The following is a 20,243-nucleotide window of genomic DNA, read 5'->3' on the forward strand; positions in this document are numbered from 1 at the left end:
GTTCCACCTGCATTTCCATGCTTAGAAATCTGCCACTCGGCGATTACATGTCACACTTCTATGTAGTTATGAGCTTGTTGCTGTTCACGCTTAAATTTATGCTGACAGTATTAAAATCTAAGTGCACGAATGTCTATGCATTCCACCGGTGTAACCGCTGCAGCTGGGAATCAAACCCACAACCTCACACTCATCAGCAGAGCACTATAGGGACCGCACCGGGTAAATGGGAAATGAAGCATCATGATGTATGCTGCTCTGAACCTCGTCATCTCATATGCCAGTCAGACTAACCTACGTACCTACCTCACTGCTGTGTAGGAATGACTACCACAAGCCTTAGCACGTGGTAAATTATCTACAACTTTAAACATATGTGCCAGTGCTCCTTATCAATGAAAGACAGTGCACAAGATGCAACAACACTGACAATGTCCCCTTTATTCTGCAAACCGCTTAGCGATCCTTGCGTCCCCTCCGCTTCATAGCCGACGTACACTGGGGGCAAAACCATTTGCCCTTTGGTGGCTGTGTGATGCCCACACACTGGTAGTGAAACCACTCGAAGGGACACTGAAAAAGAAGGAACCAGAATCAGTTTCAGTCATGCCTCCATTCGCTGCAATCAAAATTGAGTTTGCTGCAGAAGTTACTAGACGTAACTTTGGCAGTAGTGTCTAGTGGTGTCACTATTGTTTCTGGCAGAAAACTCTGGCATCGTGTCCATCCAGCACACTGAATAGGTAGTGTCAAAAACATGGTGGGCGTAACATTTTTCCAGTTCCTGCAATAGCATCCGGCAGCTGCAGTACCTACGAGTTATGGTCTCCAAGATTGGCATTAGTTACCTTGAGAGAGCCTTCGCTATGTACAGTAAACCCTCATTAACTCGAACTCTGACATCTTGAAATATTCGTAAAGTCAAAAAATTTTTCTTCCATATATTGGTAAGGTCGAAAATGTGTTCTGAGTGCTCAATTTCGGCCAGCTAAATGCAAACCGCTCCACAAGAGCACTCAAAAGTGGCCATTCGAATGTAACCTATATGGTAGGCATCTGTACCAATCACTAAATAAACAGCAACTGGCCCTGCTTTCAGCCATTCATTCTGAGAATTGCAAGGCAAACTTACATCATCGTTGTCACAGGCGACCATGTCGCCATAGGACACCTGATTGCAGATGCAGTACCGAGGCTCGTTGGGGTCACAACCCCAGTCAAGATTTGCCTCATCTGTGGAACCTCCGAGCATCAACAGGGAGTCCCCAGAGTCCTCGCTCGCCGCTGCCAATGTGGACTGACTCGATGCCCGACTCTGTCTGCAAGTCACAAATGCATAAGTTAGGACAGCCACTTCTTGAATGAGGGCTGTAATGAAATCCCACCCCCATAACGTTGATCACTATGGAAAAAAAAGCTGGCCAGTGTAACTGAATAAATATTCACTTTAACTGACTGAAAGAGATGCCATAAAAGAAATGGGGAAGGCAGCTCCAGAATAATTTCGACAGTTGGGGGTTCCTTAACATGCACTAGTGTTGGTCTCTTAGCAAATAAGTCAATAAATTTTGAGTTTTAGTCACCTTAACAACTTTGCATTTAGGAAGTTTTAGTGATAATTTTTAATGACTTTTTCAAGACATAAAAAGCCAGACGATTGCGCTGGCAAAATTCCTCAAGGGGCTTTGGCCGAGTTCAATGCGTTGCACCCATTTTATGCAAAGGGTGATACAGTAAACAGGTTAATTTGATTTTGACCGAAGGTCCCAGTTGGCGCCCATACATTTCTATAGGACCAAAAGTTCCTTATTTCAATCCTAATACTAGTCTTTGCAAGAGAATTCGAACTTGGCTGTTCATCACACACACGTCTGACCCCAGTGGTGACCACAGTGGTGGCTCCAATGGCGGCAGCGTCTGTCTTAGTGGCGATTAGGGTACATACAGTAAATGCATTTAAACACCAGTCATCTCCCGTTGAAAAAAAGTTTTCTAGCATAGCGTGACGACAAGAATACGGCATTTCAGTCTTATTGTGAAAGCACATTCAAACCATACGTTATTTTACATGCTGAGCTAGTAGCCACAAGTCGTATCACATGTTCTTGCTGTTCTGGAGAATAGTATGTGACACAGGACGAACTAGCGAACTAGTCTAGGGGTGGGCCGTAGTCTTGTTTGCAGTTGCTGCAGAGATGCCTGATAAATGCACGCTACAAAACGCGCTATGGACCGCATGAAGGACGACATGTTGTGGTTCTTAAAGGGGTTGGGACACCAAATTTTGAGGCTATAAAAAGCGTGTTGTAGGCTGCTTCCGTATGCAAGGATACCCAGAACGAGGTATTGGACGCTGCAAACATTTCAAAATAATTTTAATTCAGCTCCAAAAAGTCATTAAAAACTCCTTCTCGTGGTCGAGACCCATCACTAGCGTGGCAGTTACGACGTCACAGAGGAGGAATGAAAATATTGACGTCATAGCACACTAGCACAAAAACGTGACGTATGATGAGTAGCATTGAAATGCCGATTACGGAGCCTGCTGAGCCGAGCGACCGAGCATAGCCTCCACTATGACCGAGCTACAGGCATATAGAAATCCTTTCTTAATGCAAAGATGGGGTAAGGCGTGCAGACACGGACACAAGAGGAGAGAAGTGGACAAGACGAACGCCGCACGGCGGCCCACGAACGGCAAACTGCGTGTAGCACTAGCCAGCCGACTCCGAAAGGGACCAGGATATGCGGCGTTCGTGTTGTCCGCTTCTCTCCTCGCATAGTCGCATAGTTCGGCAGCTCGGAGTGGTCTCTCGTTTGCTTGGCCTTTCTCAATGTGAGGGCCCGTCCACGTTACCGGCACGGAGACTCGCCGCACGCCGTTTGCCGTTCGCGGGCCCCCGTGCGACGGCGGTTTTGCTCGCGAACGGCGAGATTTCCTTGCCGTAGAGAGGACGGGCCCGGGACCCATTTGTGCGGCAGCCGTATGGCGAAGCGGCCAAACAGCGACCGAGGAGTGGTCACTCTGGCACCGACGGCAGCCTCACCGCCTCTGATCGTTCGGCGCCGCCGATATCGTAGCTAGGCCTTTTCCGGTTCAGTTCAAAGCTAAAGCTTACGGCGCTTCGGAATGAATCACCGACTCTCACAAGCCACAATATATTCTTACCGTTGTTGTCGCTCTTCGCAATAATTATAATAATCGCGACATGCACTTCGAATCGCCAGTTGTTTACCTCTGCTGGGAGAGCAAGCGTACGCGCGAGCAGACGACGCAGCATCGCTTTACGTCACTATTTCTTGTGGCCCACGTGACCAAGCCATGTTGCGTTTCCTCCTCTGTGACGTCATAGCGTCCCCCGGAGCCCAGAAACCGAAATCGCTCGGTAGAATAATGCTGTTATTAAATTATTTATCGGATATATATGAATCCCACTGTGTGTATCGTGCTCCCTGAAGCATGACGCAACGTTTGAATAAAGAAACGCATGAACGAAAATTTTGATGTCTCCACCCCTTTAATAGACAGCAATAAAGTGCTGTCCAAAAGTGATGCCGATAGAAATTAAGCAAATAAATTTAGATTCTGTGAAGGTAAATCTCGCTGGTTTAGTCTTTTTCTTATTACCAGAATCACAGGCGTGCTATGTCTTTCTTTCTAAAATATTGGGTGCACATTCGATTTCTACTTTGTTTAGGAGTTTCAATGTCGTTTATAGGTTAGTTTTATACTTCGAGCCTATAGAAAGCAAATGCACATTCGATTCGAGGACATTTTAAGATCGGGGGAAATACTGCCGATTAATCAGCCCCGTCTTTTTCTGCTTCTTCATATAACCAGCCGGATTATTCGGCCCAATTCGTCGGTCCTGTCAAGGTTGAATTAATCAAAGCCGATTGTAAATGCGTCTCCATTTGTCACAACTTCTAAGACATGCCTAAGAGCCTATTAGTGAGCCATGTGGGTGGATCACAGCTGCTTTTCTGGGCTGCTTTTCTTGAGCTGCGACAGCATAACAGAAAACCAACAGTGGTTTTTCCTTTTTACATTCCGAACATCAACTCGCTACTGTAAGGAGCAATTCCAAGCTATATAACAAGGAAATCATCATCGGCATCCCTTATCGACTTCTCGCTAAACTGGAGCGTGTTAAGCTGTGGCTAGGCGACTTTGTAAAAGAAGGAAAAGGAAAAGTTGCCAATACTGCTTTCGAGACAACCAAGACGGTCTGGCACCCAGATGCTTACTGATAACACCAACATCACAAGCAGCACTGCTACTGTACCAGCCGATAAACAATGTAGTCAACACACAGTACAGTTTTCCTGCAGCTCCTAATGGGCAAGCCAAGACTTTGCCATTTCTACAAATGCAACATAGTTAAAGAAGGAAAGTGGGCTAGTTGGTGCATATTCAAAGGCCATGATAAAATCCAAACTTAAGTGGAAAAAGAAGAAGAACTCGAATAAAATTAAACACAATGTAGGTTGGGCACCGGTGACCGCCGCAGTTACGTTTTCTGCATCGTGAGATCGGTCAAAAACAGCCAAAGTTAATGCTTTGTCCTGTCTGTTTCTCTGCTCATCTGTTGTGCTTTCTTGCATTACATTTTGTCTCAGACAATGAATGTGACTGCTGACTGCAACTGGCAGAAGCTGGCTGCACAATCCAGACCTCACAGCTCGAGATGTGCTACAAACGAGTCTCACTTTTTAGAAGAGGAGCGCTTTGGTTCTGAAGCAGCTGCGGGGGTAGCCACGACTGCAGCGGCCGGTGGGGGGTTGGCCATGACTTGTGGCGGCGTAGGTGCCGGGGGTGGGGTTAGGGAAGTCAGGGAACCAATGTCCTTTGAACCCATGGTGAACTCTCGGGAGGTGAGGCTCTGCAGCGAAGCGTTGATGGCCTCGTAGCTGGCCTTGAGGCTGGCCGTGCGCCGACCTTGTTGCATCTGCACCCACAAAGAGCAAACTAAATAAATGGCAGCGAAAACACAGCTGCACAGCACACGGCATACTGCGTTTCATACATACTAGGCAATGCTATAAAGTCCAGAGAGACTACTTACATCCGAGACCGCAAAATAGCACATCACATATAAAAGAAAGACGCAGCTGAACCCAGTTATAACGATCCCAGATACAACGATCTGTCAGTGATAACAACCATATTTCAGCGCATTTACAATTTTCTGACCCTGCCTATTGAACCTGCTTCCTGATATAACAAAAATTTTTTAAAAATCGCCGTACTGTTACAACGAAAGCTTCGAACCCTGTCGCAGAAAATAAGAGGGCCCACGTGAAGTACCAAAGCATGAAAATGCGATTAAACTGGGCGCACAGCAGCGCGTGCCCCACTCGGGTCCAACCGCGATGATAATACGGCCTCCAAGATTAGCGAGCGAGCGACAGGCGTAGATTTCAGAATCCGTGAAGAAGGTCATGCGCGTTCAAGGCACGCTCCCAGGGAGGAGGCGTGCCTCAGCATAAACTGCATGGCGCGAGGCGTGCACAGGTGCGTGTGCCGGTGCGATATCAGATGCCACAACGGCGTCACTCTGGTTTTTTCGCAATTGTCTGTGCAGCATCACATGCATTACGTCTGTTTCAACGATTTGGAATGAACAACTATGCTTTTCCACCATAGGAACAACGACCATTCAAGCATTCCTGTCGACGCAGCCCGAGTCAGCAAGAACACTGCACTATGAGCTGTCGCCGTGCAATGTCACAAAGGAAAACTGCTTACTATGCTGTTATCAGGAGATCACTGTTCAGCAGTGATTCGTTTAAGTGTTGCCGATTGCTGACAACTGTTTGCGGGGACGTTTTACCTTTCGAACGTCGCATGTTTTTTTGCCCAAAGCAACATAGATAATGTAATTGTACGGCTCTTGCATGGCTGATGCACGGTTGTAATGCAGAGACCATGATGTCCGAGACCATCACAGAATGGCAACATGCCGAAGTAGTTTCTGAAGTTTATGCTTCCAGCCAACTAAAACACTTCGCTCTCTTGTGCAGAGTACAGACATGTCCCGCTGGTAGTAAAATATATCACAAGCTCTTAAATAAGAAATGGCGGCTGTGCTTGCTGTTCCAAAATGTCAATTGATTGGAACCGGGAGCCATTTTAAAAAGCTATATGACGGTGCATTTCGTTCTTTAGATGGCCGTTTTTAACGGTAGTTTGCAGCTAGGTGTGAGAACGCACCGGGAACAAGAACGACACTGAAAATCTGATTTTGAGACCAAAGTGCTGCCAAATTGTAACTGCTGATGCCAGCTTCAGTGCTGCTAACTTTTGGGCGTTGTTAATGGTGAGTCCATATACAATGAACTACTGATATAACAACCACTTATCGTGAAACTAATTGATTTTGTTATAAACGGGTTTGACTGTACATGTACACAACTGAATCTAACATTTTAATACTTTTATGTCACAATATATTACACATTTATTACATGAAAGGGGTCGCGGCTCTGAACCTTCTTTACCAGCAAAAGAGTGGAGTGGCACATTTGTGCGGGTGGCCACAGTACACCACTTACACTTGCAACCAAAACATAGTGCATCACATATCGGAAGCACAAAAGCACGCAAATGATACGTGATTGGACATAACGTTAAGTCCACATGTTGTAGCTTATTTACTTATTCATTTATTTAGTTAGTTATTTATATATAGTTGTAGTACACAAGGTGGTTATTAAGTAAGAAATGGAGTATCACTAGGCGAACTATGAAGACACAGTTTCCAGCATGCATGCAGCAACGAAACGAAATAATTCCATACACGTACAGTGAACAACCCCTCCATGTCAAGGACATCTTAGAATCAAATGGGCATCGTAGTACAACGCTGCAACACAACTATCAAGTCGTCATCCAAAGTTTAGTCAGATCACAACACTTTTTTCATCACAAATGCATGAAAAAAACTGCTTGAAGCCCATAAACTGCTAAAATAGATGGTTCCTGTAGGGTGAAGGCCCGTTTCATCAACACACAAGAAAATAACTTGCTTGAATAAGATTTAGACAGACAATAAGCATTCACGTTTTCTGTGTTTACAGGGCAAATTTTTCACTTTATGTAATTTTTCTGCACCTTTACACTGAGGTCTAATTTAGTTAACAAACCAACGTCCTTTAGACTAACGTCACTAGCTTTTATCGACAATGTGGCTGTACCTTTGCATCACATGTCAGCCCTTAATGTGCACACAATATAGACTTGCGCAAGGGCTGCACCCGTGTAAAGGCCGCACCCCCAACTTGGCAGCCCAAAATTGTGGAAAAAAAAAAATTTGCAACAGAGAAGCAATTGCATTCGGTGCCCCGTTGCTGCGCGCGCGCATCGCCGAATTTTCGTCCCCTGCGTGCTTCCGTGTGCTGCTACTAGATGGCGAGAGCTACGCGCTGAACTCAAAGAGAGAGAGAGAGAGCTGATAGACGATGTCGTCCCATTCTCTCCTCCGTTGCCTCCGTCCCATTTTCACACTATATTTTCAAGTATATCGACACCCCACCTGCTGTGTAGCAGCGATGGCCTGTGATGCCGCAGCAGCAATGGCGTTGCTCCCCAGGCCGTAAGTGAGAGCCGAAGGAGGGATGAGCAGCCTGTCGGCAGGTGCCAGTGGCGCCGTGCCCGCGGCAGCACCTACGGCAGCGGCCGCAGGCCGCCCGCTGGACACTTCGCTGGCCAGTGGGAGGACCCGCTCCGTGGCCTGGCGCTTCTCGGGTGGCTGTCCGCAGCTGCTCGTTGAAGAGCCGCCCAATGAGGTTGCGACATGCTTTCGCTCTGCGCAAGGAGCAAAAGGCGTTGCAATCAACAGACACAAGTGTAGAGGGTTACACAAAGTCGGTATTGCACGATTCAGTGTACCACCAAGAGAATTCGTTCTTCACGGGCTAGCTGGTGCATACATTGTTCTTCAACACCGAGTTTGTGCTGTGCAAATATAGACAGGGTGTATAGGAACTCATGTATATTGTTTGTGTTTCCTATATGTCTTGTCCATTTGCACTGCACAAGCTGTTTCCAAGGTACTATCAAGAGTCCTGCATGCATTTTTTTCTGGCTCTGCTCATGAATAGTTGCTGCAGCAATCACAGGAAGGAAGCCAGTCACTGTATTGTGACATCATGATGCATCCACCTCCTGGCTACTGAAACCAAAACTGGTTCAAAGTAAAAACAAGTACAGTTGAACATCCTTACGACAAATTTGCATTCGACACAAAATACCTTTGCTATACCTAATATTTGTTTTAAGCGTGTATATTCGTTATAAAATATTGGTATGAAACATGTTATATTTATTGTAAGTGATAATTAATTATATCCGTGTTTATTATATTATTTAGGGTGCTACTGCACTTTCCAGTATCTTTTTCTAAGGTAAATCATGGGAAGATGGCAAGGATATACAAATGAGTTAGCATAGTTGAGCCACAAGTGTAGGCAATGCATGTATGAACCGAGCACCATTTTTTCCTTTTTGTTTGACACTGGAGTGAAACAAAAATTTTTATGTTCCGGTTCACTTTTGGTTCAAACAAATTTCGGTTTTTACCAGCTTTCGGTTCAATTTCTGTTCGACACCCTGTTTAACAAAAAGATTAATGAAGTAAAAAAAAAATGCCATGCAAGTACTCCTTTCACTCGTGCAATTTCACTGCATGCGAATGCTTTCAGAAGAAACAGTCCTTCGAAAGTCAGTAGTCTATAGTGAACACTTCCTCAGCCTCATCCTAATTTACGCTGTGCCAGTTGCTGAATCTACAGCACCTACTTGGACAAACCTACAATCATTCTAAAACAAAACAATGCCAGTGTCACTGAAACACTGTACTCTTGGAAATAATTTTGGAGCTACCACAATGAAAGTGGAAAAATTATGAAGACTGCCTTTATTTGCCTATAGCTTTACATTTCACTTGCAGAGTTAATAAAAGAAGGGGGGGGGGGCAGAGGGGCTTATCACAATAATTAACCCTGGATGCTTCCAAACAGTCATGTGTATAACAGTGTACAAGCAGGGTCATAAGTTTACAGGATGCCGATTCTGCAGAAAAGTCACACGTCAGCCCAGCTTTAGCTTGCAGGCCTTAAAGTAGCGCAACACTATGTTGGTCGCATAGACTGGCAACACCTCGCACATATGAAATCCAGACTATGTCCAGGCTCTGGACAAATTATGCTTTTCTCAGACCTTGCACCCCATAAACTTCAAATCTTGTCTGCACACCCATATTTTTTTTTCCTCATGCATATTTTAACCATTTCATACAGCTCATTTCTATGTACCTACTGGGTGTACAGTCAAACAATGTCCCGTCTGGTATGAAAATACCTACATTATATTAGTTATACACACACATTCGTTATACGCTGGTATCGGCAAGAGACATTTTAAATATATAGTTCATCATACTTGACAACTGCTTATATCTGTGTTCATTGCATTAATATTGTACTAATAGTATTTCTTATTCCACTGGGTTAAGAAGTGTTCAAGTCACTTTGCTTCGTATGCTGCTCCTATCCACCCAATGCTTTGTGGTTTATGTTGTTGCTGCACCGGTAAAACCCTAACTACATGTACTACAAGTAACCGGTTAACCTATTAAGGGCTCTTTCTTTGTGTGGGAAAAAAAATAGCACAATAATTACTCATTTTTAGGGACATAAAACAGTTCAATAACATGGCTTTGAAGCATAGATATATGTCTATAAATACCATGCGGTCAAGGATACAAACATTTATTTGCAGAAATTAGTCACCCACTCTTCTCCATCGATCTTCATGAAAATGAAACAGATTATTTGAATAGCACTAGTAAAGGTTGCAGCATTCCTTGATAGCTGTACTGCAAGCAACTGCAGAGTATTATCGGTATGGTAGTGCTCTTGACGCCGTCGGACTTGTGGGTTGCTGTCATCTAGAGTGTCATGGAGCAGTGTGAAGAGTTGTGGAAGAAAAAAAAAGTACTGTTTGCAGTTTTCTGTACACAACAAGCCATTGAGGAAGAAGTGAAATACCCGTGTCAAGATCGGCTGATTAAATGCCACGAAGTGACAATCATTCATGATGAGCTCAGGTTGTTAAAATCCATTAAAGGCCAACTACAACAAGATTTTGGACTTTGTAAAAAGCCTACTTTCAAGATAGTATAGATATAGCAGCCTCTGCAGAAAATTGTATGTTTCAAATTAGAGTGGACACTTCACAAGAAAGCTTACAAAAATTGCCATTTTCGATACCAAACCTGAAGAAACACTCCGTAATTACTGTTTTGCCAAAGTGACACAGCACACAAAATGTTGAAAGACCAACATAGCTCCTCGGCATGGCTTCCAGGATTTGAAGGTGCCCATGGCATGCCAGTAATCTCGGAGGCAATGTTGCAGAATATTTGTCACCCCCCACTAACCCCTAGGTGCATGTGTCTGCTAAGGTGGTATTTCAAGGCTGTTAATTAGAAAAGTAGAGCATTACCAGCCCTCCAACTTTGCCAAGATTGAATTGACAGTGCATGTACTCCACAATTGCAACAAATTTAGCAAAACTTAAATTTTTTAGACAGTTGTCCTTTAACACATGTGTTTGTATAAGAAGCAGAGTTCAAAGCATGGTGACCATGATGTCGTTTCCAGCGCCTTTGGTACACAAAAGGCATGGCCTTCGAGATTTGTTTCTGTTACTCTGAAAGTGAATTGTGCAATGAGCGATGGAACAAAAAACGATGGGTGTATAGTTTAGAGACAGGAAGACGGCCGTGTGGATTAGAGAGCAAACGGGGGTACCCAATATCCTATTCAAGGTTAAGAGAAAGAAATTAAGTTGGGCAAGCCATTTATGTCTACGGCAGATAACCAATGGGTCTATTAGAGTTACAGAATGAGTGCCAAAGGTAGCAAAGTGCAGTCGAGGACAGCAGAGAACTAGTAGAGTGATGAAATGAGAAAGCTTGCGGGCATAAAATGGTGTCAGCTGGTGCAATACAGGCATAATAGGAGATCTCCAAGAAATCCTTTGTCCTGCAGTGGACATTAAAATGGCTGGCGATGACTACGACTCTGAGGGAGCAGTAGCTGAGACACCATGTATTCAGCTGGGACACCACCTATTAAAACCAATTTCTCCATCAAGCTTCGACAATAGGAACACGTGTCAGTACTTCTCAGTATCGCGACGCACACCATAATTCAGAAATCGACGGTACTTCTGCTTGGATGGCATTATAAATGAACACGCAGGACTTGACTCAGCTTTATAACTGCCCACCCATAATGAACTACCAGATTTAATGTTCCATTGAAGTCAAGTACTACAGTCTAACCGTGTTATAAATTCGCATCCAACTTTACTTCATTACATCTGATATTCATTATAAGGTGATAATTTTCACATGGCAATCTCGGTGAGAGAAATTTCAGATTAACTTTGTTATATGCAACAATTTACCGTTACCTGCGTCATTTATGCAGTTCTATATAATGAAGTCGGTAAAATCGGCAATTTAATTTGGTATATCAAACTTTCGTTATACCGAAATTCAACCCTCTAAGTTTATGTATATAAGTGTAGTCACCGATAGATATTTTTACATGGAAGGGGCCGCAATTTCTTCCAAATTATTGACCATTAGTAAAAAGCAAACTGAAATGAAAAAAAAAAAAAGGCTGTTTTGTTGAATTTGAGAGTCGGCAACAAAATACATGGCTTCGTGCCATGCCGACAATATCTTCATAATGGCAATACGAAGCGAAGCCACACGCTTTCGCGTCCATCTCTGCCCCAGCAGCTGATACTGTTGCCCACTGTGGGATGACTCTATCATGAAAAGCACCGGCAGAGGGAAGCGAATGCTTTGTCTGCCTCTCGCTTCAACAAGACTCCGAAATTTGAGATTATACAGCCTCCAGTACAGAACACTCGGGAAGACAGCGCACACGATTCCAAGCCGTCTCAGCACGCCCACTCTTTGCCCGTGCGGCATATTACCTCTAAAACAAGGTGCGCAGGCTGCATATACGCTCAACCTCGCTGACAGCCTAGAAAGTGAGACATACGCAAACCTGCCACCCACCCTGCTCCTTGCGCGAACGAGCTCCCTCCCCCTTTCCCCTTGCTTGCATGGGAAGACAGCGCTCATTAATCCATCATCCTTCTCCGCTAACCCTATCACGCTTTCACTCGCATCCAAAGCATACAGCATGAGGGTGCGATAGGATCTCATTACCCTTGGACTGCATATGGAAAATGAAGCTGCTCTGCTACAATGGCTGCACTCTGTCGTGGCGCGCGATTTAGGAGGTGTGTTTGTAAGCAGCTGCTTGTAATTCAACGATTTGACAATCTCTGCATCCACAGAAGTTTCCATTTATTGTATTGGTATTGCTACGTGGTGGCAGCGAAATTTCGTTATACAGTTAAACCTCGATTTAATGAGGTCAGTAAAATCGCAATTCGCTTCGTTACATGGAAATTTCGTTATATTGAAATTCCATCTTTTGTACAAATAAGAACAGCTGCCAATAGATTTTTGTTACAAGGAAAGGGGCCGCAGAATTTTCCGAATTATCGGGCAATCGAAAAAAGCAAGTTTGAGTGAGAAAACAATTCATTTTGATGAATTTCGGGGTCGGCGACGGATGATATGGTTCATGCCACGTCGATATCTCCGCATCGGCAGTACGCCAGTTACGCTTTTGCATGCACTCCGCACCTGTGGCTGATAGTGCCGGCTGCACTGGGACGACGCTATAAAAAAAAAGCACCGGAAGTGGGGAAACGAAAGCTTCGTTTGTCTCTCACTCTAACGGGTCATCAAAACTCGACATTACGTAAGCTCCTATACTAAATGTGTGGGAAGACAGCTTACATAATGATGCTACGCCGTCTTGGCACACCCACTCTTTGCATGCGCGGCAGATTATCTCTAAAGCAGGGTGCACGGCTTTACATGTGGTCAGCCGCAATTACAGCCATGCGCAGCCATGGCTGAGACAAGATGCGCGCCAGAAATAGAAACGTTCGCAAGCATACCCCCCACTCACCCCCTCATGTGCGCTTGATCGCGTTACTACGAGCTCGCGCCCCTCCCCCTCTTTCCCTTTGCTCACGCGGAAAGGCCGCACTCAGGCGTGGAGCCGCCATCTTTCTTACCTCAGCCTCGCACACTTTCACTGGCACCTAAAGCTCACAGTGCACAGGTCACGATAGGGTCTTATCGCACTTGGACTTTATACGGAGCATTATGCTGCTCCACTTCAGCGGTCACTCTTGCCGTGTGGCGCGTGATTTGAGAGGTGAACTCGCAAGCAGCCACTTATAATTCAATCATTTGACCATCTGCATCCGCGGAAGTTTCAATTTATAGCCACGGCATTACTCTGCGGCCGCAGTGAAATTTCATTATATTAAAATCGCATACACACACATTTCGTTATATTGAGGTTCTAAATACACGGTGTTCTATAGACAAGAGGTTAGAAAAAGCAAAATACCTTGTTATATCAATAATTTTGTTATACTGAAGTTCGTTATACCGAGGTTTAACTGTATTGAAATTGTGAATAAACACTTCGATAAATTGAGGTTCTAAATACATGGTGTTCTATGGACAAGAAGTTATAAAAAGTTAATACTTTGTTATAATGAGAATTTCGTTATACTGAAGTCCATTATATTGAGGTGTAAATATATTAAGCTTCGACTACTTGGAAGGTCAAGTTGAAGAGACACTGAAGAGAAACGCTATATCAGCGTAGACTAGTAAAGTATTCTTTCAAAACTATTTTGTTTATTTTGTAGCAATATGGCAGTCGTTAGAATATGGAAGGAAGAACAAAGTCTCATCTTTTAAATTTTACACCAAGGCCCCATCAACGGTTCATTCGTGCAGAAAAGTCACGGAACACGTCACGGATTTCAAATTAGTTTTTCGTATTTGGGCCATTGCAGTGCACTTAATGTTTTCAAAATAAACCATGTTCAGTCTTTGGCTCTTTTAAAATACAATGTAGCCCCTCATTATTCATATTTCATAACTTAAGTAGGCCCAAGCAAACGCCACTAAACTCCACGACATCACAGCTGGCTGGTGTGGGAACTTCAAAAAGGCATGACCACCCATCTTCTTCAGGCTTACCAAGCCTCATCTCCCGGTGAAAGTGGCTTGCTTAGCATTAGTGAAGAACAACTTACTAATACACCTCAGATAACATTTATCATTAATGCACCTTTGTTGTAATGACTCTATTCAAGTTTTTACCCTTTCCTGCCTCATCAGGGCCCTATGCAGCAATCCACCCACATTATCACTAGGACAGCTAGTTGCAAACAGAGTGTGCAAAAAAAAAAATAGGGAACTTAATTGAGCAAGAGGAATCCTAACACTATTTACTGGGCCAAGGAACACTTACTTTCAGCCTTAACGGTGGATGGTGGTGGCTTGTCCAGCTCCAGGGACCCTGAATGGACAGAGAACCCATTGATTGAGCTGCAGAAGATCGCGAGAGATTCTGGGAGCAAGAAGCATCTAGTGAAGAAATCCTCCAAGTGTGTTCCAATGTGTATCAGCGAGCAAAGGTGTCTAATTTGACATCTAGGAGGACAGCATCTCTGTGTAACTATGTGTATGGGAACATGAATGCTCCTAGATACTGTTGTCCCCTGGCGTCAAATTCAGACAACAAGGTAAACCCAAATTAAAAAAAGAAAAATAATATATAGAGCATTGTAATAAAAAGTGATTTATTACTCGCACACTTGACAAATGAAATTCTGGGGTTTTACGTACGTGCCAAAACCACCATCCGATTACGAGGCACGCTATAGTCGGGGGGTCTCCGAATTAATCTTGACACCCTGGGTTTCTTTACATTTGAGAATTCCTTGCATTTTTGCCATATCAAAATGCAGCTCTGGTGGCCGAGATTCGAACCCCCAAACCTTGCGCTTCACAGCGCAACTCCATAGCCAATGGGATACCATAGTGGGCCCTGTATAGAAATCTCGCATGGAGTCTACATTCTGTGAACTTAGGAAAACTTACCAAAGTATTGCAAATCCTTAATCTGCACTATGGCTGCACACTCTTGGCGATTCTTAAGATGCAAGAAATGTGGCAAGACTAAATCTTCAGTGGGCCAAATTAATCGGCGCCTGAAAGGTTTGTGAAACCACCCCCCACTTCCTTTTCATTTCCTTTCTTTTCTTACTGGAAGGCATATTTCTGGTGACAGTTTTGTACACACTATGTTTTACAGAAATCACCAAATTCTTCTCACTGCCACAGGCTAATTGTGAACTGTAGGTAGAACAGACATGATGAAGAAGCACCGTGTCTGTGACATCTCTGTAGGCAGGAAGAACGGATTGTTTGAGATGGGTGCGCTGGCTTTTGTTTGAATTCTCAGCTGTTTTGGGGGTGAACATCGGTAACATAATTTGCAGATACAATCGTCACTGTTTCATCTAAGCACCAAGCTTGTCTGTTTGCAATGTCCGAAGATGGTGAGAGGCCCTTTAACTTTCTGCATGCATAATCGATCGTTTCTACCAAAAAATCAATCGAAGGTGTAGTGCCGAGTTTCTTGTGGTGCCTTTATCTTTGTGTCATGCCACTGCCATGCACTACAGGTCAACTGTGGATAACCGAGCACAACAAAAACGGTTCAGTGTCCTTACGCCTCTCAAGGACCTCCGTGATTCCTGCGTTGTCTGCCTCTAGCTCCATCTTGAACTTTTGAAGCTCCTGGTCTAGGCGTCGCAGGTAACGGTCCACCTGAGCCACAGTTGAGACATACACTGTCAAAACAGACAGGACAATATGGTGGTGCCTCACATAACGATGCTTATCCAGAGCCATGAGGTTACATTTTGTCACATGGTATAGGAACAAGGCAACAACAAAGAAGTTAACAGAATAAAAAGAAGGACTTTGTTGGGCGAACTTTTGCCCACAAACAAACAAACTAAATCTGCAGTGACGATCGTGTCAAGCATAGTAGTCTTAAGCAAATCGGAACTGAAGTGGCTTTTGGCTGGCCACTATTTGTACATAACGCAGAAGTTTCTCGATGGCCTACGTATACCACAGCGAATGTTCACAAAGGAGCTAGAAGCTTCGAGCTGGAGACGCTGACATAAAGCGATAATGGCACAGTTTTGAAATCACACTGGTCGCATTAATATGCGCAGGTAGTGCAAGAACTTGCACTTCGATACATAAAACAATAAGAAGTTGCATCGGCAGTGACAAAGCAACAAAGTGAATACATCACACGGCAATATCACAGTGCCAAAAGCCGGCCGTGTGTTTGTGACAGGATGCATGCAACATAACACCAGCAGCAATGACAGGGCCCAAACCTCAGTGGATGAATGCAAGAAAGCAATAAGTAATTATAGAGAAACAATTCAAACGTAACAACTGCGTATTCCCGAAAAAACTGTAGGAGCCAGATGCAAGAACAAAATAGTGAGGAGAAGAATAGCGCAGGCCAGGAGAAGCCAGGTCAACAGGCAGGCATCTGCTGGAGAATAAAGTAAAGTTTTTGTGTAAGTCATATCTAATAAGGCCAGCCATATTTTAACTAAAACAACATTTATTAATGGGTCAATGAAGAGAAACACAAAATTTGTTTATACGACTAGAGTATCCTTTTAAAACAATTTGCGTCTGGCAGGAAATGGTTAAACACTACTACAATGCTATTAAGGGGCGTGATGAACACAGTGCGACATGTTGAGGAATTCTGAAATCTGCTCCATGAGTAGTGATGGCAATAGTAGCTCTTGACAAAGAAAGACAAAAGTCAGATCAAAAGACAGATCATTTAATAAGCTGCAGTCAACTTGCTTAAGAAAACACACAATATCAACTCACCAGGTCATAAATCTGGTTTGCTATCTGCACTTTCTCATCTGCGTCCTCAAGCGCCTTGTAATAGTCCTGCAACAATGAGATGTCACGAGCACAACATTGAATCACTGCTCACTCTCTCGCTTGTCCAGCAGCAAGCAGCACACTAGTGCAAAAATGAGCCATGACAAACCATTAACGGATCTTCCAATGTGACATTGTTGACACTATTGTGATTTATTGTTTACATGCACATACTTGCTGTAAACCCTTTCCTGCTATGATCTCTCGCGAGACTGCTAGTGTTCCTACATAAATAAAATAAAAACCTTTCAAGGGGCAAGAAAGAAAGAAGCGCATGGTCTTTTTTTTCCCTTTCCTAAGCTTTGCTCAGGGGTGAAGACACCACCTTTCGAATCTTGTCAAAGTCCAAGTCTCGCTGTTCGGGCTTCATTTTTCGGGCATTTGCAAAGAACTGCTTGACTCGCTCGTCCAAGCTGTCCATGGCATCTGAAAAAAAAAAATAAATAAATAAATAAACAGGAATTTAATAAAGCTGAGACTATTAAAGTGACTACTATTTTAAAACAGAGCCTTAGACGTGTAGATAATTTTTCATTTTTGTTGCCTCCACTTCTTGGAATAACTGATAGCAGTACTCCCATCCGTTCTCATAAATGTTTATTCCCTCTCTTTCCCTCGCTATCACTACTAAACAACCCTTAACACTTTGGCTTCCCTCACCACAGTCAACGCACCTGCTTACTCTCTTAAAAGAAATTTGCGCCCTTTGGGGCTTATGTTGTCCGACAACAATATTCATCTGCCTTGCTTGCATTTCCTTTCTTGAAAACTCTGTACTTGGTATATTCCTGTCAAGAATGCAATGTCACCTTGATAATGCACATGCCATTCTTGACCCAGAAGTACAGGGCAACGAGCGTTAGAGAAAGGAAAGGCATGCAAGATAGATGACAATTGTTGTTGGACGAAATAAGCCCCGAAGGGTGCGAACATTTCTTAGTGTGTGTTCTCATGCACTACTGTGGGCATGAGAAAGTGAACTAAGCATACACAAATGCTGCTAAAAAAAGAAGTTGCTGCTCCGACGATGACAAGCCTCCTTGTTGATAAGTTGGGTGGAACAACATTCCTTGTTCGAATACTTCTGAACTAACTGTTGTTTACATAATATGCCTCTGTCCTTTAAAGTACTTTTCAGCGTACTCTGAAGTAAAAAGAATTACCGAACACAGTTCATAGAACAGCGATACAAGCTTTAATGGTACAAGTGTCAGGACTGCCTGCTGTACCAACACGCCAAGACGGACACGGGGCGAGGGGTATAAAACTTGTACCAGTAACAACTAGTGAAATTATACCTCTCGGTCAACTTCCAAGTTGCAATCAAGGAAAAAATATTTCCAATGCACGCAGTATGTATGGAATGTTACATCAGCATTCTGGGGGAAAATTGGTTATTTTCCTTTAAAATTTTTGTTTTAGAATTACACGAACAGGCTAGGTATCACTAAATAGCAGATGCTACATGACAGTTTAATTGCCCATGATATTACGTATCCGAGCACATTAAGAGAGCTGAACCGCAGCTTGGGACACTGTTTCGATTCGCAGAGGAACTAAACTTTCAACAGTTTCCAGCTTTTGTGTTGTTAACTACGGGCTACCTCAGATATGTCGCGTAGCACCCGTATTTACGCGTCTTTATTGATGTTCGCATTACGCGCTCCGTTCGAGCCGGCCCTTCGAAGTTGCGGACAGCGAACAGTCAGAGCACAGCTCACTCTGAACTTGGAGGTCCATTTCTCGCATCTCCGTGAACCTGTCTCGAAGTTCTTGAGGCAGATGCTCGATCACTGCAGAGAGAAATAAACAGTGAGAATAGACCAATTAGAGGCTTGGGCGAGTCTTACTTGAAACTCTAAAACTACCACCACAGCAAGTCAGGTTAGAATGCGCGCGCTTGGAACGGCGGAAGCACTCGTGTTAGAACGTTTTACGCGTGCAGCGTTTACGCAGCTCGGAAGAAAGATAAACCATGAATGCCACGAAAGCGAGAAAAAAAAAAAATCTCGCATTATACTCACTCTCGAGGTAGTCTTCGAGGTAGAGCATCTTGCTACTAGGGCGTACGCTTGTCTGAATAAACTCGGCGACGAAAAGCACGAAGTTTAGCAGGTAGCGGCGAAGGGGAAATTCACTGCAGTCCACAGCCATGTAAAGCAATCATATCGACAGAAATCACAATGGAACTTAGGTGTGTTCGAGGACGGCTTTTATTTCTAAGCCTCGGCAAAGGAAAACGTCTCGTCAGAGTGCTGCACATGCGCTCCTCCGCGCTGCTTACAGCAAACTGGCGGCCATTTTGTTTACTGTGGTGTTCCAAAACACACGACGAACATGGGCGTGACCCCGTCTTTTTCTTTCTTTCCTCTACGAGTCATCGGCAGTGTACTGCACGAGTAATCGGCCGTAGGGTTTCGACCGATTCCACGCAATGACGTGAATGACATTGAGAGGCATATATTTGTGTGTTCATTATCAACGCAAAACAACACATTTGAAGCGTGCCCCACAACCAGTGTTTCTCACTTTCGCCGCTCTGCCAGCACTGCGCTACTGGTGCGCTTTTTCCTTTCTCCTTTTTCATGCCAGTTTGCATACTTTTTCATGCCTGCCAAAACACTATCAGAGATTAAACAGGCAGTATGTTGCTAGCGTAGCATTGGTGTTAATATTACTGCGTGAATATATACGCCTATACGGCGGCGTCATCAACTCAAAGGCACCGCCAGGTACCGCCACCAGCACGTTGACGTAAAAGTGCGCGCGCTTTTTTAACAGCCATAAATGAGTCCACTCATTTGGTCAGTGACTGAGCTGTGCACACGTGACAGCACTGAGAAACCAGGGAACTTTATCGTTGTAATCGTGCTTGTTTTTCATGCTGCGGAAAGGAGCACAACGCGATGGCACTGCGATGAAAAGTGCTGCCCTCATTTAGCGCGCACAGCTTAATTCAAACCACGTTTTTCAGACTATTAAAGCGAGTTTTCTCTTGGGTTTAAAAAACAAAAACAAAAATGCATATCTTGGAATTGCTTATAAGAGAAGCTTTCTTTTGATGTGTGCTACAATGTCTTCACTTCAATCTAGCTCAATTCTCCTCGCTCGATTCGCGAGAACACTTCATCCCATTCTGTTCACTTTTTTCCATCCTTGGCTGCTTTCGCTGTCAACCACACTTCCCGATAGCCGAGTTCCCCTCTTTTTTTGCTGCTTGTCTGTTAACTCGGACATCATACTAACAACCCAGTGGCCCATGTTGTAGACAAGGCT

General features: G+C 44.0%; 1 protein-coding gene across 1 annotated transcript; it reads right to left on the bottom strand.

Moving 5' to 3' along the window:
* Positions 1–417: 417 nt before the first annotated feature.
* Positions 418–19,468, bottom strand: Ing3 (Inhibitor of growth family, member 3). The gene is made up of 10 exons (XM_050174999.3): positions 18,992–19,468; positions 18,689–18,760; positions 17,293–17,393; positions 16,908–16,973; positions 15,707–15,803; positions 14,440–14,487; positions 7,536–7,807; positions 4,711–4,949; positions 1,133–1,319; positions 418–573 (listed from the first exon to the last, which is right to left on the bottom strand). Exons 1-10 carry the CDS (start codon positions 19,119–19,121, stop codon positions 457–459), a joined length of 1,329 nt encoding a protein of 442 aa, XP_050030956.1. The 5' UTR covers positions 19,122–19,468; the 3' UTR covers positions 418–456.
* Positions 19,469–20,243: the final 775 nt, after the last annotated feature.

This window comes from Dermacentor andersoni, chromosome 9 (genome assembly GCF_023375885.2).
Source record: "Dermacentor andersoni chromosome 9, qqDerAnde1_hic_scaffold, whole genome shotgun sequence".
NCBI classification, from domain to species: Eukaryota; Metazoa; Arthropoda; class Arachnida; order Ixodida; family Ixodidae; genus Dermacentor; species Dermacentor andersoni.

What these genes read in the sequence shown, in the direction of transcription:
- Ing3 (XM_050174999.3), bottom strand. Translation starts at nt 19,121, where the DNA reads ATGGCTGTGGACTGCAGTGAATTTCCCCTTCGCCGCTACCTGCTAAAC. An exon ending in ACTTTGACAAGATTCGAAAG is followed by an intron (nt 16,974 to 17,292) that starts GTGGTGTCTTCA and finishes TCATTGTTGCAG; the next exon opens with GACTATTACAAGGCGCTTGA. An exon ending in CACGGAGGTCCTTGAGAGGC is followed by an intron (nt 14,488 to 15,706) that starts GTAAGGACACTG and finishes CTGTCCATTCAG; the next exon opens with GGTCCCTGGAGCTGGACAAG.